At 38.3% G+C, this 25146-nt stretch overlaps 1 protein-coding gene across 2 annotated transcripts; it reads right to left on the reverse strand.

Annotated features, from left to right (window-relative positions):
* Positions 1–4969: 4969 nt before the first annotated feature.
* gtpbp3 (GTP binding protein 3, mitochondrial) lies at positions 4970–24127 on the reverse strand. Of its 2 annotated transcripts, none has more exons than XM_078258632.1 (11): positions 23788–24127; positions 20967–21235; positions 20313–20399; positions 19421–19503; positions 18539–18658; positions 11867–11939; positions 11143–11286; positions 9246–9411; positions 7259–7389; positions 6569–6755; positions 4970–5935 (listed from the first exon to the last, which is right to left on the reverse strand). In XM_078258632.1, exons 1-11 carry the CDS (start codon positions 23844–23846, stop codon positions 5704–5706), a joined length of 1551 nt encoding a protein of 516 aa, XP_078114758.1. In that variant the 5' UTR covers positions 23847–24127; the 3' UTR covers positions 4970–5703. The 2 variants fall into 2 exon arrangements, with proteins under 2 accessions (XP_078114758.1, XP_078114757.1); XM_078258631.1 differs by having other exon boundaries at positions 20967–21238; positions 23788–24126.
* Positions 24128–25146: the final 1019 nt, after the last annotated feature.

A 25146-nucleotide genomic window follows, 5' to 3' on the forward strand; every position in this document is an offset into this window, starting at 1 on the left:
GGTTTTCTTAAATTAAAAAGATTTGTCATATTTCTAATATTCTTCTTTATGTAACACCTTTATATGTGCTCCTTATGATTACATTTACCCACTAGGTTCTCTATCAATTCATGCTTTCCTATACTGAAATTTGGGTTAATTAATATAATTAATTAATTAATGTTAATATGGAGACTGAGTTTTCATGAAGACTGCAGCAATTAATTTGCAACAGTTTATTTCAACAACTTCACTGTATTTTCTTATCTTCCTATCATCTTATAATTCCTGAGAAATGACTGAGTTTCCTGAGTTTGATTTTTTTGCCAAGCTTGCATCGTACATGGAAAATTACATCGGCATTGAGAGAAAACAAATATTTAAGATTCCTTCTATGTTGCATAATAATAACCCATGAGGATACACCCCCAGGCTCACTGCACTGATGGATGTGAATGTTACAGGTGAGTCAGTCTGTCTCCTGTCCTCAGGAAATCCTTTGTTTAACATGAAGTGTTTTCAATCCCATGTATGAACTCGCTCACACTCACACACTCACACACACACACACGCACATGCACACGCACACACGCGCACACACACACACACACACACACACACACACACACCCACCCCATGACTTTAAATCAAATGTGTACAACGTGGAACTGACAGCAATGGACCTGGATACGTCAACCTCGCATTTCAGGACAGCCATTAATCATAACTACAGGAAACTGAAAGCTAAAAGCACCGCACATTAGTCAGCTGTGAAGCCTATCATGATACAAATGTTAGTTGAGTCATGTTCCACAATTTAAAAAAGAGTCTGAATAATATCTTTAAAGTTGTGTCCATTTAATTCATTCACTTAAAAATCGCTGAGATATTTCATTCAAAATCACATGTGAACATCAAGGTGGCGCACTGGTGCTAGAGAAGGAAGTACATTAAAATACATCCTCTGGAAACTATGAATGTATGTAGAAAACATAGTGCAAATCGATAGTAGATGCAGAGATGTGTCACTGGATAAGTGGAAATGTGACCTGCTGGTGGCACTAGAGGAAATGACAGAGCATCACCAAAGTCATTAGGATACATCCTGTTGGAGACCAAGATTGTCTGTACAAAACTATATGGCAAGCCAAATAATATTGTTGAGAAATTTCAGTCTGGACCAAAGTGGTGGACTTTCTATAATCATCTATAATAATATATAATATATTTCCAATTCGTATCCAATGCATTTTAACAGTTGTTAAAACACAGACAGGCACTTCAAAGACCATCTGGGCTCCAACATTTACTGCCACTAATTTGTACGACAGCAAGTCCCACTTTTAGCTTAAACTCCCCTGTGTGGTAATTAATCAGGGAACACATGAAAGAGGACAAAAAGGCTGACAGAGCAGTGCGGAAAGAGGAAAGGTCAGGTAGCATAGACAAAGTGGAAAGAGACAAAAATGCAGCGAGACGGGCAGCTATGCTGGTGTACAGCAGGGCAACTGTCGTCAGAGACTGGGAGAGAAGAAACCAACTGGGGAAGAAGGGTGGAGAGTTCAACAAGGGAACATAAATATTTGATCGAGGCCAGATTGACAAGGGAACAAAGGGCACAATGAGCATCGCCTCTAAAAACCTCCCTTTCCCACAGAGCAGAGAGAGGAGCTGGGTCACTCTGACTACATGCTTTACTGTATGTATATTATGATGTGCTTTATGGCCGGAGCTGGACTCAAACTGTAGTTTACATTGGAATAAATCAGAGCCTATACATACTTGTACTTAATGTGATGACAGGTACTGTGCAGCAATACATTTTTTTTAACAACAGGTATTCTGCAACTTCTTTCATGTGATGAAGCTATTATTAATTATTAATTAATTATTATTATTAAAAAAGGATAAAAAAGTAATTGTATAGCATGTCTAAAAAAGCCATAGTATAACTTGTGGGGAAAAAAAATTGACTTAAAAAGTCATAAAAAGTCATAGTATAGTATGTCAAACAAAAACGTCATAGTATATAAAGGTTGAAAAAAAGTAATTGTATAGTATATCGATAAAGTTTAAGAAAAGTCTTGTGGCTCAGAGGTAGAGTTGTTGCCTCATAAACGCAAGGTTGGCTCCAATGTAAAAAAGAAAGTCACAGGATAGTATGTCGAACAAAGTTTACAAAAAGGTATAGTATTTCAAAAGAGTCATAGTATGTCAAAAAAGTCATAGTATAGTATGTCGAAAAGTTTAAAACAAGTCATAGTATAGTATGTCAAAGAAAAATCATGTATGAGTTATGGCTAAAAAAGTCATACTATAGTGTCAAAAGTCATAAAAAGTCATAGTATAGTATGTCGAAAAAAGTCATAGTATAGTATGTCGCAAAAAATGTCATAAAAATTCATAGTATAGTATGTCGAAAAAAGTAACAAAAAGTCATAGTATAGTATGTCGAAAAAAGTCATGAAAAGTCAAAAGATAGTATGTCGGAAAAAGTCATAGTATGTCAAAAAAGTTTAAAATAAGTCATAGTATAGTATGTCCAAAAATAAATCATAGTAGCCTATAGTATGATGTAAAAGTAATAAAAAGTCATACTATAGTATGTAAAAAAATGTCATAGTAGAGTATGTCGAAAAGATTTTAAAAAGTCTTGTGGCTCAGACACAGAGTTGTTGCCTCATAAACACATGGTTGCCGGATTAAACCCAGGCTCCTCCAATGTTAAAAAAACCCTATAGTATGTCAAAAAGAAAAAAAAAGAAAGCCATAGTATGTCAAAAGTAAAAAAAAAAGAAAGTCATAGTATATCAAAAAAGTGTTAAAGTCATAGTATGTCTAAAAAGTTTTAAAGTCATAGCATAGTATGTCAAAAAAAGTAATAAAAAGTCGTATGTCGAAAAAGTAAGAAAGAAGTCAAAGTATAGTATGTTGCAAAAAAGTAATTGTATGTCTAAAAAGTTTTAAAATAGTCATAGTGTAGTATGACTCAGACGCAGAGTTGTTTTTAAACCCCGGATTAAACCCAGGCTCCTCCAACGTCAAAAAGAAGTCACAGGATAGTATGTTCGAAAAAGGTATAGAAAAGTTTGAAAAGAGTCATAATATAGTATGTCGAAAAAGTCCTATTATTTCAAAAAAGTCATAGTATAATATGTTGAAAAAAGTAAAAAATAAAGTCATAGTATGTCGACAAATAAAAATGTCACAGTATAGTATGTTGAAAGAAAATCATAGTATAGTATAATGAAAAGTTTAGTATAAGTCATGTCGAAAAAAGTCATAAAAAAAGTCATAATATAGTATGTAAAAAAATGTCATAGTAGAGTATGTCAAAAAAGCTCTGAAAAATCTTGTGGCTCAGAGGTAGAGTTGTTACTTCCTGAACACAAGGTTGGCAGATCAATCCCAGGCTCCTCCTATGTCAAAAAAAGCCATAGTATGTTGAAAGCGTTTTGAAGTCATAGCATAGTATGTCAAAAAAAGCCATAGTATGTTGAAAGCGTTTCAAAGTTATAGCATAGTATGTCAAAAAAAGTGAAAGTATAGTATGTTGAAAAAAAGACATTGTATGTCTAAAAAGTCTTGAAATAGTCATAGTATAGTACGGCTCAGACATTGTTGCCTCATAAACACAAGGCTGGCGGATCAAACCCAGACTCCTCCAATGTCAAAAAAAAAGTCATCGTATAGTATGTCGAAAAAAGTAATAAAAAAAAAAAGAAGCGGTATAGAAAAGTTTTAAAAGAGTCATAGTATAGTATGTTGAAAAAGTCCTAGTATTTTGAAAAAGTTGAAAAAAAGTCATAAAAAGTCAAAAGATAGTATGTCGACAAAAAAAACATCATAGTATAGTATGTCGAAGAAAACTCATAGTATGATGAAAAAGTTTAGCATGAGTTATGACGAAAAAAGTCATAAAAAAGTCATACTATAGTATATCAAAAAAATCCATAGTACAGTATGTCAAAAAAGTCATAGTATAGTATGTCGAAAAAAAATCATAGTATAGTATGTCGAAAAAAGTCATAAGAAGTAATAGTTTAGTATGTCGAAAAAAGTGATAAAAAGTCAAAAGATAGCATGTCGGAAAAAGTCATAGTATAGTATGTCGAAAAAGTCCTAGTATTTTGAAAAAGTTGAAAAAAGTCATAAAAAGTCAAAAGAAAAAAAAAACATAGTATGTCGAAGGAAAATCATAGTATAGTATAATGAAAAAGTTTAATATAAGTCATATCGAAAAAAGTCATACTATAGTATGTAAAAAAAATGTCTTAGTAGAGTATCTCGATAAAGTTGCAAAACATCTTGAGGCTCAGAGGTAGAGTTGTTGCCTCATAAACACAAGATTGGCAGGTCAATCCCAGGCTCCTCCTATGTTGAAAAAAAGCCATAGTATGTCAAAAGTTAAAAAAAGTCAGAGTATGTCAAATAAGTGTTAGTCATAGTATGTCAAAAAAGTTTTAAAGTATAGTATGTTGAAAAAAAGTCATCGTATGTCGAAAAAGTTTTAAAATAGTCATAGCGTAGCATGGCTCAGATGTAGAGTTGAAAAAAGTGATTAAAAAAGTTGTATATATTGTATGCAGAAAGCATTTGCGAACATATTAATATATAATTTGTGTGGATAAAGTAAAAAAAAAAAAAAAGTGGACATGTCAGCGATTTGAAAAACTGGCACTCTGTGCTTGTGTCCATTAATGTCGATGTTTAAGAAGGGCTGTCAATGAAGGAATGCTTGTGGCTCTTGTCATAAGTCATAAGTCTTAAATGAGCACATTAGCTGAAAGTATATCTACGTTTTGACGTATAAATCGAGAATGAGAAGTATGAATTGTGGCCGTGAGAGAAAGTTAAAGATAAAGTTATAAGACAAAGTTCTCTCTCTGTAGCTGTGATATCATCCACAAAGAGCAGCGCTTAAAAACACAGAAAAACCCTAATGAAGCACTAAACTTAAACAGTGATAACACAAAAAATGTGAAAGATATCAAAAGGTGAATCATTTTTTAATAGCTCTGACGTCTGTAGGTAAAAGTATGTGGAAGGAGTAGCATTTAGAAGTGGAAGAAGCCGGAAGAGGATTTAAAGATTGCTCCATCAACTTTTAATGTAAAAAAAAGCTTAATATTTAAAAAAAACTGCAAATGGTGGAGATAAGTTGAATACAAGCACAACTGTCCTTAACGAGCTGAACATTTTGATATGTGAATGTTTTTTGTAGCTAAAAGTATGTAGAAGTAGTAGACGACTGAATCAGCATTCACACAAATAGTAGATGTAAAGTAATAACATTTCTCACACACAAAATCCTCTCCCAAATAATAATTAAAAACCATCATTATCCTGCAGTACAAGTAAACATCCAAACTTTGAGTCCATGGCCTTGAAGAGGTCTGCAGCTGTCTTTATTTTAAATGATCTTGGCTGTTATGTTGCAAACCCAAGAGTCCAATTTTCACCAATCCAAGGCGTTCAGAAGCTTCTTTTTTTAAATTACGACTCAAGACTTGCCAAACACTTGTCCAGCAGATGAGGCCTCGGAGGCACCTGTCATCACGTTAAAACTATTTCAGTCTGCCAAAAAGCATCAACAGAAAAGGATTTCTGTGTCTTGGGAGCAGAGTGACCCTGCAGCCAAGAACATGAATTGTATTCTTTTTACTCTTGCTGTGCCTCGAAGCCTGGAATAATGCCAAGGTGGTGCCCTTTTTGTCTTGTCAACTATTTTCCAATGCAGAAGTCTTTGAAGATGATATCCAGGATCTCCTCTGCCCCGACACGTCCAGTGATCCGGCCCAGGCTGGTGAGAGCCAACCGGACACCTTCGGCTGCCAGAGCGAGGTCAATGTCGCGGTACCGCTGGTACTGAGCCAGGGCCGCAAAACACTGCTGCAGGTGGGCCCTGTGGCGGGCCTGGGTCAGGGTGGGGGCACCTGACAGAGGGTCACCACACCTAGAAAGGAAGTTAGATAGCAAAATAAACCAGACACTCATTATTTTGTACTTTAAAAAGGATGAAAACCATTCGCAGCACAAACATTCTGCATTTTCCTTTCATTTTTTCTTTTGAATCTAAAGAGTAGGATTTGACATCTTGTGGTAGTATTAAAAAAGACACTGCGGCAGACAGCAAAGCACGCTGTAACTGAATCAGTTTAATTGATCTACTTCACAAAACTGAAGACATGTCTTTGGTATAAATCAGTTAAAACTGAAAACAATGAGCCTTAAAAACATACAAACAGTACAAAAACATCTGGGAGGTAGTTACTGCATCCACATAAAAAATAGAATGATTTGGATATAATGTTTATGTCAGGTTTTATAGTTTTAGTGTCACAAAGGTCATTGCAGTAGTGGACTTACAGAGAGCTCTTATTCACAATTGGACAAAGGAAATTTAGGTGACACAAAGATACTTTTGGAAGCCTGGTATAATCAATGACAGGTGCATGTGCATTTATCCATGCCGACATATATTTGTTTGTATAAATGCATCACAGAAAAAATTAATCTTTCTGACACATTTAAATGAGACATGCAGTCTTTGCTCTGGCACAACACAACATAAATTGTAGCAACTCACAGAGTCCTGACACTGCTGTGCAGCACTGTGAGGAAGTCCTGCAGTCCTGCATTAGTGTGGCAAGAGATCAGACAAACAGGAGGGAGTCCAGAGACCCGTCTTAACTCCATGTCCAGCTTCAGCCTCTGCTCCTCAGGCAACATGTCAGTTTTATTCAGCACAAGAAGAAACCTGTCTGCAGGAAATACTGTGGTAAGAAAGGAAGGAAGAACAAATGTTGATCAATCACCAATGACTCAGCTATTACTCCCTCAGGCACAGACATTTCTATTTGATTACTCTTGACGACTGAAATCTCTATTCGCAGCCTGAGCTTTCTGGAATACTACATACATACTTTTACCTAGAGATTTGTAACTTATGTCATAAAAAAGTCATAGAATAGTATATCATAAAAACTCATGAAAAAGTCATAAAAGTCAAAGTATTTATGTCATAAAATAAATTCATTAAAAAAGAAATCACAATCAGTCATAGTATAGTATGTCATAAAAAGGTCATAAAATGTCAAAATATATAGTATTTCATAAAATAAATAAATTAAAAAATGTTTAATGTTTCCTGTTTTTGAAGAATGATCGATTGGTGTGCTATATTTGCTTTATTGTGGCTAAGTGCCTTGAAAATATAGCTGCAAGCCTCACTGACAGTCCAGGTGAAGCAGGAGCAGATGAGGCCTAGATATCATACCTGTCTCAGGCTGCTCCTGGTTGGGCAGGACTTTCCCGAGGTGTTCCCGAAGGAAGGCTGCAGCTTGCTGTGCATCAGAGGTGAGATCAGTACAGTCCACAACCACCAGGGTCAGATCTGCCTGTTCCACTCTGGAAAAAAGAAAGCAGCCTCCACTCTTGACTAGGAATATTTCCTATGATCACAGCAGCATTTGATCAATCTTTTTTTTTTTTAAATCCTAAATTCACACCGTATATCAAATGGCACTAATCTAGAGACAGGAGATTGGTGTACTGCTATATACTGATATAGAGCAGATATTATACTTTATATCTTAAATTCTTATTACTGTTGTTATATTATGACACACCTGCCTAAAAGGCTGCACTATAGACTATGGATAGTTTTCCAAACTCATTCAGCTGTCCGGGGTAAAACAAATATTTCTACCTTCTTGGCCTTCATATCTACATTACAAATGTTTGTCAGTATTTTCAAATTTAAGTTTTAATATGCCCAATACTTTTATATAATAATACTTTGATTCATGGCTAAATAACTGCACTATTATAATACTCAGCGTCTTCCAGCAACTGAAGCAGCTCCAGGTTGTATACTGCTGACACCTCAGAGCAGAGGCTTGCCTCTCTGATGTTTTATTTCAGAAAACAATACGGTATGCCCCACTAATACTGTAAATATATTTATTTTTTATTAATTCATCTTAATGTTATTTACTTTAAACACTCCTGTGCTTTGGTCCTACTGTGCAGTTAGCAGCACCAGCGGATGCTTGTACTTAGCACGTCCTTCCTGTAGTGACCCAGGTCATGAGCCTCTGACTTGCTCCCTGCACAGAAAGTTCCCCGGTAGAACACAAACTGCTCACCCTTCCTATAGAGCCACCCGGTCGCCCAAATAACTTAAACAAACAGCAAAGGAATTATAGAATATGTGTTCTGTAAATCTTCATCAGGATTTTTATCATTTTCAGTGATATTTTTCCATCAGATTTTCCTGCGGCATGAGTCACCAAGCGATCTACAGTATTCTATCAGAGGGAAAAGGTGCGGCAAGTCCCCTTAAATGTCTACCAAATTTAATTGATATTGGTCATGTTGTGATGTAACAGCTAACTGATGTGTCAGATGCTTTAGCCACTGCCAAGAACAAAACTACTTAGGGAAACAATTGACATGTGTCTTTTTTGACATGAAAACAATTTATACTAAATATTTAAATAAGTCCTTAAATTCTGTAGATTGAAGTCTTTCAGTCAACTGTCAGGTGTGTCAGCAACACACTGACGAAGTTAAACACTAAAATGTATATAAAGCATGGCTCTTTTTTTAACTTGGTACAAACACTGGAAACTTTTCTTTCACATATAAATCAGTTAATAATCAATGTGAAGGTGTGTTGTTAGGCCCACCCAAAATCATGTGATAAAACATGTCTGTGTCTGTGAATAAAAGCTGATTTAATATTGTGTGTATGTGCCAGTGTGTCCATTCGTCTGGTTGTCTGTTTGCCTGTTTGTATATGATAAAGCAGTGATGACGAGTGCTACGAGTACTGCCATTCTTCCCTGGTATAAACAGTGGAAGCAGCTGTCAGTGAATTGCCATACATGTCCATTCTCTGCACCACACATGAAGAACCTTCTAATGATAAATACTCTACAAAAAGGAAAGGAGGTTCTTCATTACGCAACCTCCTGAGAGTGTTTGTCCATGTATTTATAACTATGGCTCAGCAATAATATAAACTCTGGAGGCAAAATAGACATTACAAAAAATATAGCATGATGTACGGGGGAAAGAAATGACTGATTTCTTCCTTTGTTTTCAAGGACATATTCCATTGGTCCCCTGGCTAATTTGTTTTGTGTAATATTATACACACGTGAACATGTACTCTACATGTGTTACTATCCTGTAGCATTCCAAATACCAGTGTTAATTTTTTTTGGGAATATTTAAAATAAAGGGCTTCCGCCCCCTACCTTTCCCGAGCACGGCGGACCCCCTCTCTCTCCACCAGGTCTGGGCTCTCCCTGAGGCCGGCTGTGTCACTCAACAGGACAGGGAATCCACCGATGTCCAGTGCCGTCTCTACTACGTCCCTGGTGGTGCCAGCAATGGGAGACACAATGGCTGCAGGTCTTTGGCCTGGAAATAAAAGGTTAAAGGATGAAGTTGGGAGTATTGTATATTTTTCTTATGTCAACAAATCCCATGAAAAGACCAACACTAACAATGTGTTAGCCTGGCTCTTAAAAAACGAAAAAAAGACTTCCTTATTCTGTCTGTGTCAGCTCCAAGTCCATCCGTTTGTACTAAACAGCTTGGCACTGTAGCTTTTTGCAAACATTACTAAAACAGGAGTACATAGTGTAATGGTTGGAGACTATTTTCTACCACTCTAGTGAATATATCAGGCTTTGGCTACACAGACAATACTTGTTAGTACAATCAATCATTTGCTACATCAGTTGTCTATTTATCATCCTCATTTAAAAAACGTTATACCTACTAAGGTTCTGCACTATGCAAGCACAACAAAGATACTTTGTTATCCTTTATTCAAGAACTTGGCTGACAACCCCCATGTATCCAACATCAAATAATGCTGCCAGCTCATCAATACTTATCTGTGTTGACTGGGTGTGAGCCCAGCCCACAGGGAAGACTAATCGGAAGAAGAAAATGATAACAAGACTTTATTTGAAGTTTGATAAATATGTCTATTATTCTGTTAGGAAGCTATGAGGAGAACCTGCCAAGTCCCCTCTCTGGAAAGTTTATAGAGAGTGATCCTAAATGATTTAAGGATACAACATACTAAACAAACACAACCTTAGGCCATAAACAAGGGGTTCATTAGGCCAGTGGTTCTCAAACTTTTTTCAATAATGTACCCCCTGTGAAATATTGTCTGTGCCAAGTACCCCCTGACCAGCACAAAGCATTTTTTTTGGAAAAAAAAAGCCTGCATAAAGAGGTACATTACAGCGTTGCACCACCCCCAACAACTTTGTAACTGAAAAACATTTAAATGCTACTTCAAATGTTTAAAATCCATTACTAAATTAATTTACTTATACTATACTTATAGTATAATTTTTCAGGGAAATATGCATGACTGATATTTTTTAATTAAAAATCTCACGTACCCCCTGCAGTGCTCCAAAGTACCCCTAGGGGTACGCATACCCCCATTTGAGAAACTGCATTAGGCTGACACCAAACATGGATAAACAACTGAAGAACTGATTTAGAATGAGAAAATTGAAGCGCATCAATTTTCGTTAATTGAGTGTTTACTTCTATGTTTATATGCATATTTCTTCAAATGTGCAGCCCTTTGCTGCGTGTCATCTCCCACCTTTCCTGTCTATCCACTGTCACTCTGAAATAAAAGGGGGAAAAAAAGCCCCCAAAAATTGATCTTAAAAAAAGCTCCAGGACTGATACTAATGGACCTTGTAGAGATATTGTTTTGTCAACAACTTTTGCTACGTTCTTTGAATCATTTGCTAGATTCTGGAAAAAGAAGAATGGCTTCTGATGAAATACCAACTATTAAATGATTTTCAGTATTTGAAACTGAACCCAGGTTGTTGGAGTTGAGGGTCACTTTATATAATGCCAACCCAACTAACTACTGCTCATACTGTCATACTGCTTGATTTCAAAATCAGACTGCACAAAATCCTGTCAGTCCATGCTGCTTATAGTGTGACAGATGTTGCCTTCTTTTCCTCCCAAACCATGGCTGACAGCGGTATGATTCAACAGTAAGGTATTTAGAAGATAGTAAGTCATATTTAATATTATTCCCTTTACGGTGTGTGTGTGTGTGTGTGTGTGTGTGTGTGTCGGTTTTCTTGGTTCTCTTACAGAGTGTGTTAAGGAGGCTACTTTTCCCTGCATTGGTGGCTCCTGCAATGACCACCTGGACTCCACTGCGTAGCCGCTCGCCCCTCCTCTCATCCTTTAGGTGGCGCTCCATCTCCGCTTGCAGATCACACACCGATCTGTCCACTGTGGGGATTGAGAGGGAGATAAAGAGAGAGGAGGGAACAGCACATGACGAAGGTTTCATATTTAACTTCACTTTCGTGGCCTTGTGAAGGGAATTTCTGTCCTTTGAAGCAAGAAAGCCTGTCCGGTGTCTGACACCGTTCGTCTGGATGAAAAACTGGTCGTGGACCTGTCTCTTTCCGCATGTGACTAAAAAGCGGAAAAATGCTTTTGACAATACAATGCATCAACAATACCAATTTTTTTTTTAAAGGGGAAGACATTTAATCTTGAGAATCTTGATTGACTCAAGGACATTAATTCATCCAACTTGGGATGACTTGAGAGAAAACATATTGCTGCATGTCTTTAGGTGGCAATGGTAAGTATTTATGCTAGGGTGTCAATTTTGGGAAATTAGTCTATTATTATTTGCCACTCTGAGGCGTGAGCCCACATTCCGTGTCACCAAAACAAACAATTGTTCCCAGGCTTTAATCCAGCCAGACTCATCTCTACTCAGAGAGAAACAGAGCTCCTGAAAGCCCAAGGGATGACTATTATTTGTTTTTTCAGTAAAAAGGACAAAGTGTACACATACCTTGGTTTAAGACCCCATCTTCAATGAGCTCATCCTCACTGAAGTCTATGAAGGCCTCAACATGAGCCAGACACTGTACGACACACAAAGCCGAGAGGAGAGATGGAAGAGGCTGAATTAGTGTGTGAAATTAACACCTTGGACCCCCTGAACAAATAAGTAAAAAGGGAAATACTACTGACTGCACTCTCACTTTTATTTTTTCCTCATGGCATATAGGATGTTGTGTGGTGTTGTACTAAAGCCACTTTGAGTGCTAAAGCTAACCATTATTTTCATTGTTGATTAATCTGTTGATTATTTTTTTGGTTAATTGCTTAATTATTTAAAATGTCATAAAATAGTGAAAAATCATAATTTCCCAGAGCCCAAGGTGACAACAGTCCAAAATGTAACAGTGTTCACCAATACATTTATACAGCGTATGTATTCAAACATTAGACACTGACAGTTTAAATTCAAATGGCTTCCTCTGGTGTTTTTTCAGGACTAATCTCAAATCAGGTGCAGTAAATTCAAGTCATGTTGATACTTTACATGATTGCCACTTTTTTGTTTTTAATTAATTTGAAACTGCATAGAATACAGGGAGGGGGGGGCATCAGTATCTTGATTGACATGAAGAGCATAAACACAATAGTAGTAAGGCTGCATAAAAACAGGAAGCATCAGATTCCCATACGCTAAATCATTCACAAAAGTGGGAAACCAATGGTTAAAAAAAACTGCACTGTGTCGGTAGAAAATGAGGGTTTGACCCCTCGCATCATACAGATGGTATACGTCTGATTAAGAGGATTCCCAGAAATCTAATTCCAAAATAAAGGCACGTTCGAAATTGCTTCTTGGAACTGTCCTGAGAAAGCTGCCGACAAGCATCTTAACAGAGTTCCTCCAGGGAGATCACCTCGACCGGTTGGTCAGATATGGTGCCAAAGTGTTAAAAGATCATTGGTCTATATATTCTTCAAAACAGTTCACTGTGGAGGAGCATGTGGCCTGCATCCATTCAGCTGAGTTTATCGGCGGTCAGTGACCTGCTGCTCTGAATCACCTACAAGATGTAAAAGGAAAACTCATGCCACCATCGGAAGCCTTATTAGTGAACGTAAAACTACAACCAGTACTACAAGTCAGGTGTCTCTACCAAACAACTTATATGTAGAAAGGTAACACAAAATACAGACAGGGTTTTGGATGACTTCAAATCAAAAAAAACTTTGCTATTTTTGCTATTAACCCTCTCCCCCAGAAAAGTTCAAGTTCAACTGCATGAAGTTTCTAAACCTTTTGTAAGTGTTTGCATGTGGTGTATAGATGTGTAGAGGTAGAAATCACAAAATCACTTAACTGACTGAGGTTCGTACTCACTGATGATGTTGTTTACTAACCTAAGTGTGTGCATCACAGTTCAAACACACTTCAGTACGGGCCATCCTGATCCAATTTTTGAGCGGCATACCACAAAAACGGGACCTTTATTGCACATCATACCTCTCTCTCTACGCTCGTTCAGTTTAGTACAAAACTATCCTTTATAGCAGGGATATTCAACAGGGGGTCCAGGGCCCCTAGGGGGTCCTCAGAGTCAATACAGGTGGGCCTTCAAATTATTGTTCATTTTTTCAAGTTTTTTCATAAATTAAAAAGTCGTAACATGAATCTAACATATTATATAAATCCCCACTGATGATAGGCATACTGGCCTATAGTAAGGTAGCCACTAAGGCCATCCACAGACACAGTGAATCCTAAGGATTCACTGTGTCACATGTATGTTTTAACATTAAAACATGATTTATGAAATCATGCCAACAATTATTAGGCTATTTTAATAGCTTAGTATTCTATGTACAAAAAGTTGTGTGTAAAGGCTTTAGGCTTCCCTACATGTTATTGTAGGCCCAGTTTAATATGCAACTCAATGTACACAATATTCTGTATGTAGTAGGGGGTCCCTGATGCGTCTCTCTTTAAGTTGAAGGGTCCTTGGCTTTAAAAAACATTAAAGAGACCTGCTTTAAAGCACAGCAGCACATAAGGGAAATAGCTCAGTAGCCACTTATTTAGTTTAATAACTGGCTTATCAGATTATCGTTATTTCTCTGGCTGTCACCATCTTTTAATATTCTTTTAACTAGGAAGTAACATACTGTGTATCAACAGTTGCGCTGACAACATTCCTCTGTCACCAGTGAGGAGATCCATTACTAAAAGCTACTGATGCGTTCAATGACCAAAGGGATTCAGAATCGCTAGTTCAGTTCAAAGACTTTTGTTGTACTGTAAAGATTAATTCGTACTGAACACCTCTAAACATGTGTCCTGGTGTGATCATTAGAGCAACACCGGGCGGCCTCTAGCTCACCCAGTAAGCGTGTTCGCCCCATGTAGGCTGAGTCCTGCAGCGGTGCGGGTTTGAATCCGACCTGCTACTCTTTGCTGCATGTCATCCCCCCATCTCTCTGCCCCCTTTCAAGTCTATCCACTGTCACTCTATAATAAAGGGAAAAAAGCCCCCAAAAATAATTTAAAAAAATTCAAGCAACACTATGTAACTTTTCCCGCTTCGGTCCCCCTACAGGTTGTCTCATTGGAACTACAGCTCGTGCTAAAAGTGAAAAAAAAGTGTTGCTTTAAATATGACAAGCTGTATGGAGCATTCAACATCAGCAAGGTCACTAACCCTCAATGTGAATTTTACAGTTGGTATAATGTTCTTTTTATGAAATGCAGTGTTCCTTCTACGCCAGATATACTTGGACACACACCTTCCAAAGAGTTCCACTTTTGTCTCATCGGTCCACAGAATGTTGTCCCAAAAGTCTTGGGGATCATCAAGATGTGTTCTGGAGAAATTGAGACAAGCTTTGATGTTCTTTTGCTCAGCAGTGGTTTTTCCTTGGAACTCTGCCATGCAGGCCATTTTTGCCCAGTCTTTTCCTGATGGTGGAGGCATGAACGCTGACCTTAACTGAGGCAAGTGAGGCCTGCAGTTCTTTTGGACGTTGTTGTGGGGTCTTTTGTGACCTCTTGATGAGTCGTCGCTGCGCTCTTGGGGTAATTTTGGGCGGTCGGCCACTCCTGGGAAGGTTCACCACTGTTCCATGTCTTCGCCATTTGTGGATAATGGCTCTCACTGTGGTTCGCTGATTCCCAAAGCTTTGGAAATGGCTTTATAACCCTTCCAGACTGATAGATCTCAATTACTTTCTTTCTCAATTGTTCCTGAATTTCTTTGGGTCTCGGCATGATGTGTAGCTTTTAAGGATCTTCTGGTGGACCTTACTGTGTCAAGCAGCTCCTATTTAAGTGATGCCTTGATTGTGAACAGGTGTGGCAATAATCAGGCCTGGGTGTGGCTAGAGAAATTGAACTCAGGTGTGGACAACCACAGTTATAGTATGTTTTAACAAGGGGGGCAATCACTTTTTCACACAGGGCCATGATGGTTTGGATTTTTTTTTCTCCTTTAATAATAAACACCTTCATTTACAAATTGCATTTTTGTGTTTACTTGTGTTGTCCTTGACTTTTTGTTTAAATTGGTTTGATGTTCGAAACACTTAAGTGTGACAAACATGCAAAGGAACAGGAAATGAGGAAGGGGGCAAACACTTTTTCACACCACTGTATATGTAGAAAGGTAACACAAAATACAGACAGGGTTTTGGATGACTTCAAATCAAAAAAAACTTTGCTATTTTTGCTATTAACCCTCTCCCCCAGAAAAGTTCAAGTTCAACTGCATGAAGTTTCTAAACCTTTTGTAAGTGTTTGCATGTGGTGTATAGATGTGTAGAGGTAGAAATCACAAAATCACTTAACTGACTGAGGTTCGTACTCACTGATGATGTTGTTTACTAACCTAAGTGTGTGCATCACAGTTCAAACACACTTCAGTACGGGCCATCCTGATCCAATTTTTGAGCGGCATACCACAAAAACGGGACCTTTATTGCACATCATACCTCTCTCTCTACGCTCGTTCAGTTTAGTACAAAACTATCCTTTATAGCAGGGATATTCAACAGGGGGTCCAGGGTCCCTAGGGGGTCCTCAGAGTCAATACAGGTGGGCCTTCAAATTATTGTTCATTTTTTCAAGTTTTTTCATAAATTAAAAAGTCGTAACATGAATCTAACATATTATATAAATCCCCACTGATGATAGGCATACTGGCCTATAGTAAGGTAGCCACTAAGGCCATCCACAGACACAGGGAATCCTAAGGATTCACTGTGTCACATGTATGTTTTAACATTAAAACATGATTTATGAAATCATGCCAACAATTATTAGGCTATTTTAATAGCTTAGTATTCTATGTACAAAAAAGTTGTGTGTAAAGGCTTTAGGCTTCCCTACATGTTATTGTAGGCCCAGTTTAATATGCAACTCAATGTACACAATATTCTGTATGTAGTAGGGGGTCCCTGATGCGTCTCTCTTTAAGTTGAAGGGTCCTTGGCTTAAAAAACATTAAAGAGACCTGCTTTAAAGCACAGCAGCACATAAGGGAAATAGCTCAGTAGCCACTTATTTAGTTTAATAACTGGCTTATCAGATTATCGTTATTTCTCTGGCTGTCACCATCTTTTAATATTCTTTTAACTAGGAAGTAACATACTGTGTATCAACAGTTGCGCTGACAACATTCCTCTGTCACCAGTGAGGAGATCCATTACTAAAAGCTACTGATGCGTTCAATGACCAAAGGGATTCAGAATCGCTAGTTCAGTTCAAAGACTTTTGTTGTACTGTAAAGATTAATTCGTACTGAACACCTCTAAACATGTGTCCTGGTGTGATCATTAGAGCAACACCGGGCGGCCTCTAGCTCACCCAGTAAGCGTGTTCGCCCCATGTAGGCTGAGTCCTGCAGCGGTGCGGGTTTGAATCCGTCCTGCTACTCTTTGCTGCATGTCATCCCCCATCTCTCTCCCCCTTTCATGTCTATCCACTGTCACTCTATAATAAAGGGAAAAAAGCCCCCAAAAATAATTTAAAAAAATTCAAGCAACACTATGTAACTTTTCCCGCTTCGGTCCCCCTACAGGTTGTCTCATTGGAACTACAGCTCGTGCTAAAAGTGAAAAAAAGTGTTGCTTTAAATATGACAAGCTGTATGGAGCATTCAACATCAGCAAGGTCACTAACCCTCAATGTGAATTTTACAGTTGCACTCATTCTTTCTTTCACTCTAATTTATCTTGACTTCAAGACTGACTCAACTTTCTGACCCTTATATATACATACATTTCTTATCTATGCAGTACAGGAAACGGCATAGATAGGAAAAACAATACTGCTGTACATAATATATCAATGTCTTTATTGTGTGCCTGTCCTAAGACATACAGCAGCTGTGCTTGGTTTAATTCATCTTTAATCCATCCAAAACAATACAAAACTAGATGCTCTGAGATGGAAAAAAACATGACATGGGTGTCACTTGAGTGAAGATGGAACAACAGCACATTACAATAAAGTAGGTGCTTTTCCACAGGAAAGTCAAAATTAACAGCTCATCGAGTTCTCTGAACTGACTCAGTGATGGTGCAGGATTACGCATTTTTATTCACAAAGCTTTTCTAAATAGAGAGGAAATGTGTAAACCTGCAAAAATAGGCGTCAATAATTTAGCAATGTGTTAACTGTTGTCTTAACTCCATAGGGGTTCCCCTCCTTAAAGTAAATTTAATTCCAATCTATTCAATTTAATTTGCATTGTTCTCTGTTTTCACCCCCCGCCCCCCCAACCCTGTTAACAATGGAAAGTAAACATACACATGTACAATACAGATTAGTATTTTGATTCTCAGTATTATACTACACGTGCTACAGCAACATGAAAACAGGAAGCCTCAGATTCCCATAAGTTAATCCATCAACAATGTGTTGGAAAAGCAGCTGTGGTAATACAAAAAAAGAAAAGAAAGCATTGTTTGGGTGTGAAACTACTGAGGCCTGACCTACAGCACAGTACAGACGGGTTCTTTCCAAAACACTGTTTTCAGAGAAATGTCAGACACGACCATGGACAAAGTTTCTACAAGGAGAACTCCAGGAGGCTTGTTTCTGCTGTCAAGCTAACTCAGAATTAGACAGGACAACAGAATTTCAAAAGGCCCTCTGTTCACCTGTCACTTTTAAAACTGGGTCTGGTTTGATCAAGTCTTGTTGAAGACCACCAGCAAATCAAGTCTGATTTCAGGTCGAGACCAACAGCACAGTGTCTGAGAAACAGACATGTACAATCTTCCAACATCCAAACTGATCTTTGTGTAGAGACTGGAGGATCATTACACACACAGCTTTCTGCAGTACAGAATAATCCAGTTCATTGTTTATAGAGTGGAGAAAAAGTACTCCGAACATCAATACAACTTTATTTTTGTATTATATATAGTAGGCAGGGAAAAGTCAACTTCACACCTTGTAGCATCGGAGACTAAGATTAATTCAAAATGTAAAAACAATAAAGTGTTCAAGACTGACTTGAGACCAGACTACACCTTCAGTTCCTGCCATACATACAGTACACCACCTACACCTTATAAGCCCAGGGCTCCGGTCCTGATGGAAAAACCTGTTTGTACTGTACATCGCCCTTCCTGTGACGGATGTTGGAAACTGCTGTCTACACCACCAGTATCTATACCGACCTACCCGTTTGAGTTTGTAGGTCCAGTCCTGATAGAGGCGTCCCAGCTCTCCTGACATCTGCCTGAGAGCCTGTCTCCTCTGAGCCTCTGTCTCAGCATGGATCAGATCTCCGAGGCCCTCCACCTGAAAAGAGCATTATCATTTTATCTATTTCTTGCACTTATGTTTTCATAGTTTTAACTAACTAACTGTATGACTCAAGCACTCCCCCCCCCCCAAATTATGTGAACAGATTACATGATTTATAAGCATGTGGTGCTGTGTGTAAGATGTACAGTATACTGCCACAGTTCCCTGCTACTGTTAAGACAGCATTAAAGTTCTTCTTGCTGCAGCTATAACGTCCAAGATAAATTGTTCTCAGTTCTCATTGCTCTCATCTTATCTTATTATAACATTGATTACTAGGATAAGACATGTTTTACCAAAGGAAGGATTTTTGTTCCCTTAATGGGACTTTGAGGCATTTTGATCATTTCCTCAATGAATTTTATTGAATTGTAAAAACACATTTGTATTGCCTACTGATGAATAAATACTCAGTTTAATGTATACTGCTGAAATTCAATCTGAATCATTATATACTGTCAACAGAAAATCCATACCGGTGCCCTCTTTCAATGCCTAAGGCTGCTTTTTAAAGAAAATTACCATCTACAGAAGCCCAGTAGCTCTATTTGACAGCCCAATAAAATAATTGTTCAAAGGGCAAAATATGTAAAAGAGAACATTTTCACTGTTGACATTTCATGAACTTGAAATCCCTGTTCATTTCTGACCCTATTTATTCCACATTTACTCTGCAAAATTGCTCTGAAAGGCCCTTGGTGTGCAAATCTGCATGGATCTGTCTCAATGGGTTTTTACAAGCTCTTCTCAACCTACCTCTGTTAAACCCAGCTTCCCTGCTTGAAAGGCCCTCCGTGTGAACTCTCCAGCTTCAGCAGGCCTCATGCCAGGCACGCTTCCTGAGAAAAACACACACAGCATACAAACATGATTAAATGTATGAGGCACGAGGTGGGCATGCATCATGCACACAGCATACAAACAGAGGCAGATCAAACGCAGGGTCAATGTGTCACTCAGGGTTCACTTGGAATGAAAACAGGCACACCTGTGCGGGTTAAAGAGGTTACGTTTCCTTTGTTTTCAAACCATTTTTCAAATCTCATCAGGAGGAGACAACAGTGAACACAAATCATTTAGCAAATGGAGGTCATGATCCATTAACTGGAACAAAATATTCTGCTTTAAAGTTTACTGGCTGGTTATCATCTTACCAACATAGTCACTATCTTTTATTTAGTTTAAAAAAAAAAAAAAAAAAAGAATTATTCAGCAACATCATGTCCAACACTCTAATGCTTTACTAATTAATGATAATCTTACATTAACTGAAGATAATTAACTTCATTATCTTTTTACCTTATACAATACTGCCCCCTAGAAGGCCAGTGGGAGAACTGCAGCAAAATATTACTTTTTAGTCACAGAGGGATTGCCACACGTGTCAAGGCGTATATTATAAGTATCTTAGAAATAGGAATGCATGCATCACTTTTCCCTTTTAAGTCACAGTGATGGGCAGTCATATGATTCGACCAGTTACTGTGTTTAAAATTCAGGCTTACAGCTTGGGAAGTCAAGGCTGTAACACATATAAACATCCTTCAAAGTGACGGTGCATCCCATGACACTGTATGTATGTGTTATACTGCGTATATGAAGTTGTTTAATATATTATATCATATGCACAATGACATCTGTATGTTACCTAGAGCCTGTAACACAGCAGTAATGACAGCAGGGCCGCCGTGGATGTGGAATTCCACACTGTCCTCTCCTGTGAAACTGTGAGGAGCTGAAGACATGAACACAAATGAGACAACATCTCTAGCTGAATATACTTTAGGCATTCAAATACACAGAAGGAGCTAAATGTTTAGGAATACCTTCATTAAACTTGGGCTACAAGTGGATGACACTCATAGAACTTCAGATAATCACAAGACTCAATACTGTGATGAGATAAAACAGATTAGCTCTAGCTTGTAGGTTAGTGACTCCACATGGCAGCGAGAGAGAGAGGTTTAAAACATTTTGAACATGAGAGATGGGACTTGACATAAATATTTAGCAACCAAGCTGGTTTGTCAACATAAGATCCAACAAGCCAGGCATGTTTTAGCCCATTTACTACTACTTAAGCACTGGTTTATATTACTGTTACATTCAGAGTGGTAAATAATTCAACTTGCAGACACTGCAAACTCCCTTGAGACAGGTAATGTTTGACATTCATGTTTTCCCTTAACAAATAAATACCTGATGCAAAATGTATTTTGTGTAAACAAATACTACATCAACATTACAAATCACAGAAATGTGAAGAAGAAATAAAATGTGTGTGTGGTCCAAGGGAACAGACCTGGGAACCAGAAGACAAGTCCGCGGTCCAGCACTTCCTTGGATTGGGGGTCTGTGATGCTGCGTAACAAGGCGGTGCGTGGAGGAGGCAGTTTGCGTGTGAGCCCGGTCATACACCTCAGAGCTGTAGCTGAGGCTGGACCACTGGCTCGTACCACAGCCACCCCACACCTGCCATGGCCTGATGATAATGCAAAGATGGTCTCAGCATCAGCTATTCCAACTGGGACTCCATTAAAGGTGGACAGGAATCTGCAAGGTGGAGTTCCTCTGCTGGAAATAGGTAAATGGTAACAGACACTGTAACTTCATATTTAGTCTAATGTGTTGTTTTTTGTCTACATGAACATACTGTGTAGATTCTTCAATATAGAGAGACAACCATGTATATTCTGGAGCCCCAAAACTGACAAAAGGTAATAAGATGTTTTCAGACAAGTCAAAAATATAACTGAAAATGTCAATAAATAACAATGTTAAAAAAAATAATCAAAATGGAGTGTAAAACAAAACTTGCTAACTTGCATAGGGGAAATAGGGAAGACATAAATGATAATGAAAAATATAAAACTAAGGAGTTGAATAAAATACATTTGGTTTTGATGTAGAGATGTTCCGATACCGATACCAGTATCGGCTCCGATACTGCCTAAAATGCTGGTATCGGTATCAGGAAGTACTGGAGTTAATGCACCGATCCGATACCACGTAATAAAGCCCTAAAGAAAATCTATGTTAAGTAGTTTATTTATGTTATTTTTCCGTTATAACGGACTGTCAAACTGGATAATAAAAGAAGAAGTTCTGGGGCATGTTTCACAAAGAGTTTAACCTGAGCCAGACCGACAACAAAGATAGAAATCATATCACATCCATACAGAGATAGTAGTATAGAGTTGTTAAAACATAATAAAATATATGACACACTGGTATCGGATCGGTACTTGGTATCGGCCGATACGCAAGTTCAGGTATCAGAATCGGTATCAGGAAGCAAAAAATGGTATCAGACCATCTCTATTTTGATATATTTAATCAAGGGAAAACACAAAGCATTTCTCAAGGCTTTAACAAGTATAAAGCTTTATACACTATTGCTTTGCAGTATTGATGTATTCTACGGAAGAGGATTAGGGCCACGTGAAATTGTTATTTATGCTTACATAATTGCAAAAGGGTTCGCCAATATTTTCTCAGTTAGCCTTTTAAAATTATATCAGATTAGTAAACAGAATGTGCCTTTGGAACATTGGATAAATGGTTGCTGATAATGGGCAATGTAGATATTGCAATTAATTGATTATAACTGACAACTAATGAAAACCCCAAATTCAGTATCTCAGAAAATTAGAATATTGTGACAAAGTTCAATATTGAAGACACCTGGTGCCACACTCTGATCAGCTAATTAACTCAAAACACCTGCAAAGGCCTTTAAATGGTCTCTCAGTCTAGTTCTGTAGGCTACACAATCATGGGGAAGACTGCTGACTTGACAGCTGTCCAAAAGACGACCATTGACACCTTGCACAAGGAGGGCAAGACACAAAAGGTCATTGCTTAAGAGGCTGGCTGTTCACAGAGCTCTGTGTCCAAGCACATTAATAGAGAGGCGAAGGGAAGGAAAAGATGTGGTAGAAAAAAAGTGTACAAGCAATAGGGATAACCACACTCTGGAGAGGATTGTGAAACAAAACCCATTCAGAAATGTGGGGGAGATTCACAAAGAGTGGACTGCAGCTGGAGTCAGTGCTTCAAGAACCACCACGCACAGACGTATGCAAGACATGGGTTTCAGCTGTCGCATTCCTTGTGTCAAGCCACTCCTGAACAAGACACAGCGTCAGAAGTGTCTCGCCTGGGCTAAAGACAAAAAGGACTGGACTGCTGCTGAGTGGTCCAAAGTTATGTTCTCTGATGAAAGTACATTTTGCATTTCCTTTGGAACTCAAGGTCCCAGAGTCTGGAGAGGCACAGAATCCACATTGCTTGAAGTCCAGTGTAAAGTTTCCACAGTCAGTGATGGTTTGGGGTGCCATGTCATCTGCTGGTGTTGGTCCACTGTGTTTTCTGAGGTCCAGGGTCAACGCAGCCGTCTACCAAGACGTTTTAGAGCACTTCATGCTTCCTGCTGCTGACCAACTTTATGGAGATGCAGATTTCATTTTCCAACACGACTTGGCACCTGCACACAGTGCCAAAGCTACCAGTACCCGGTTTAAGGACCATGGTATCCCTGTTCTTAATTGGCCAGCAAACTCGCCTGACCTTAACCCTATAGAAAATCTATGGGGTATTGTGAAGAGGAAGATGCGACGCGCCAGACCCAACAATGCTGTAGAGCTGAAGGCCACTATCAGAGCAACCTGGGCTCTCATAACACCTGTGCAGTGCCACAGACTGATCGACTCCATGCCACGCCGCATTGCTGACGTAATTCAGGCAAAAGGAGCCCCAACTAAGTATTGAGTGCTGTACATGCTCATACTTTTCATGTTCATACTTTTCAGTTGGCCAACATTTCTAAAAATCCTTTTTTGTATTGGTCTTAATATTCAAATTTTGGGAGATACTGAATTTGGGATTTTCATTAGTTATAATCATCACAATTAAAAGAAATTAACATTTGAAATATATCACTCTGTGTGTGATGAATGAATATAATGTACAAATTTCACTTTTTGAATGGAATTACTGACATAAATCAACTTTTTCATGATATTCTAATTATACGACAAGCGTGTGTGTGTGTGTGTGTGTGTGTGTGTATATATATATATATACACACACACAGAAATCGAGGTTGAACTTTGTTAACAAACCTTGTCCTAAGCATGTGGTCAGCAGCTCTCCATATCCCACGATGAATGCATGGCAGCATAATTGGACACTAACACCAAACGTTTCAGGTGCTGTTCATCATGTGGCTGATTTTTAGAGATTGACATTGTAAAACATACTCTGTCCTTGACACAATCATTATGTTTACCCTTTTACACTGGAAGGTAATGTCGGAGTAACCTATGAGTGTTACGTTAGCTAGTAAATGTTGATAATTCATCAACTGTTAATGTCTCCTGTGAAAGCTCCTTCACGAACAAGCTGCAGCTTCCGTTCTTCAACCGTTTACATTTACCACGATGAGATTGTTGCTACCTCTGATAGCGTATTGTCGGGGTTTTCCACAACAGCGATAATACTAGAGTCTGATTTGTTCAGGACCTGTCAATTTGCAGTAGGTCCCGCCCGCTGTGCGTCATTAAATTCGGTCCGTGTAGCAACCGTTGCTAGTCACAGTAGGCTATATCTATCTATCTATCTATCTATCTATCTATCATTTTGATAATCGATTAATCATTTTCAATTTAATCATCAATTCAGGTATTTTTTCAAATACAAATCCATATGAATTTATTTTTAATAAATCTATGCATTGTGTTGCAATTTTGGAAAAGGGTGATATAACTTCATTAAAAAAATGTTAAACCTCATACTTTTACAGTAATGAGTAGGCTAAATTCCACATGCACGGAGCAACTTCCTCTAATATAACTGGCTATTTGATAGAATATAACTTAGCTTATTTATACATTTATTTGGACTACGACCAAAAAATACGTGCGCATTACTGTATTATGAAGAGTTGTTTGGTGAGTCCCCTGAACAATGTTAATGGACTTTAATTGATTTTCCTTTTATTTTTAATACGCTATACATTTCAGTTTTTATTATTACTATTATTTTATAATTATTTATTGATTTACCTAAAAAGAACTTAAATGATTGTGTCAATCATTTATGGTCATGGCCTACATACATTGTGCATATCACAGAGTAAATGCACTTGTGTGTGTGTGTGTGTGTGTGTGTGCGCGCGCGTGTGTATGTGTGTGTGCGTGAGTGCGTATGCCCCACTGCAGCTCCTTGCAGCTGTCAGCTCAGAGGGTGGTGAGTAAGCAGAATGCTCGAAGACAAGTTACTTCTGAGCTCTGAGCTTTTTCGAGGGGGAGGGCTGCCTGCCTGCTTGCTTGGCTGTATACGGCATCCAGGAGAGCTAGCCAAGGAGATAGATTGTGTGCATGCTAAAGAGACATGGCTTGAGGCCCGTGGAACAATCTTTAACTTGAGATCTCAATAATTTATAGGCTGCTTTGTGTGTGCGCAAAGCATGACAGCTGCCA

This window comes from Sander vitreus, chromosome 9 (genome assembly GCF_031162955.1).
Source record: "Sander vitreus isolate 19-12246 chromosome 9, sanVit1, whole genome shotgun sequence".
NCBI lineage: Eukaryota > Metazoa > Chordata > Actinopteri > Perciformes > Percidae > Sander > Sander vitreus.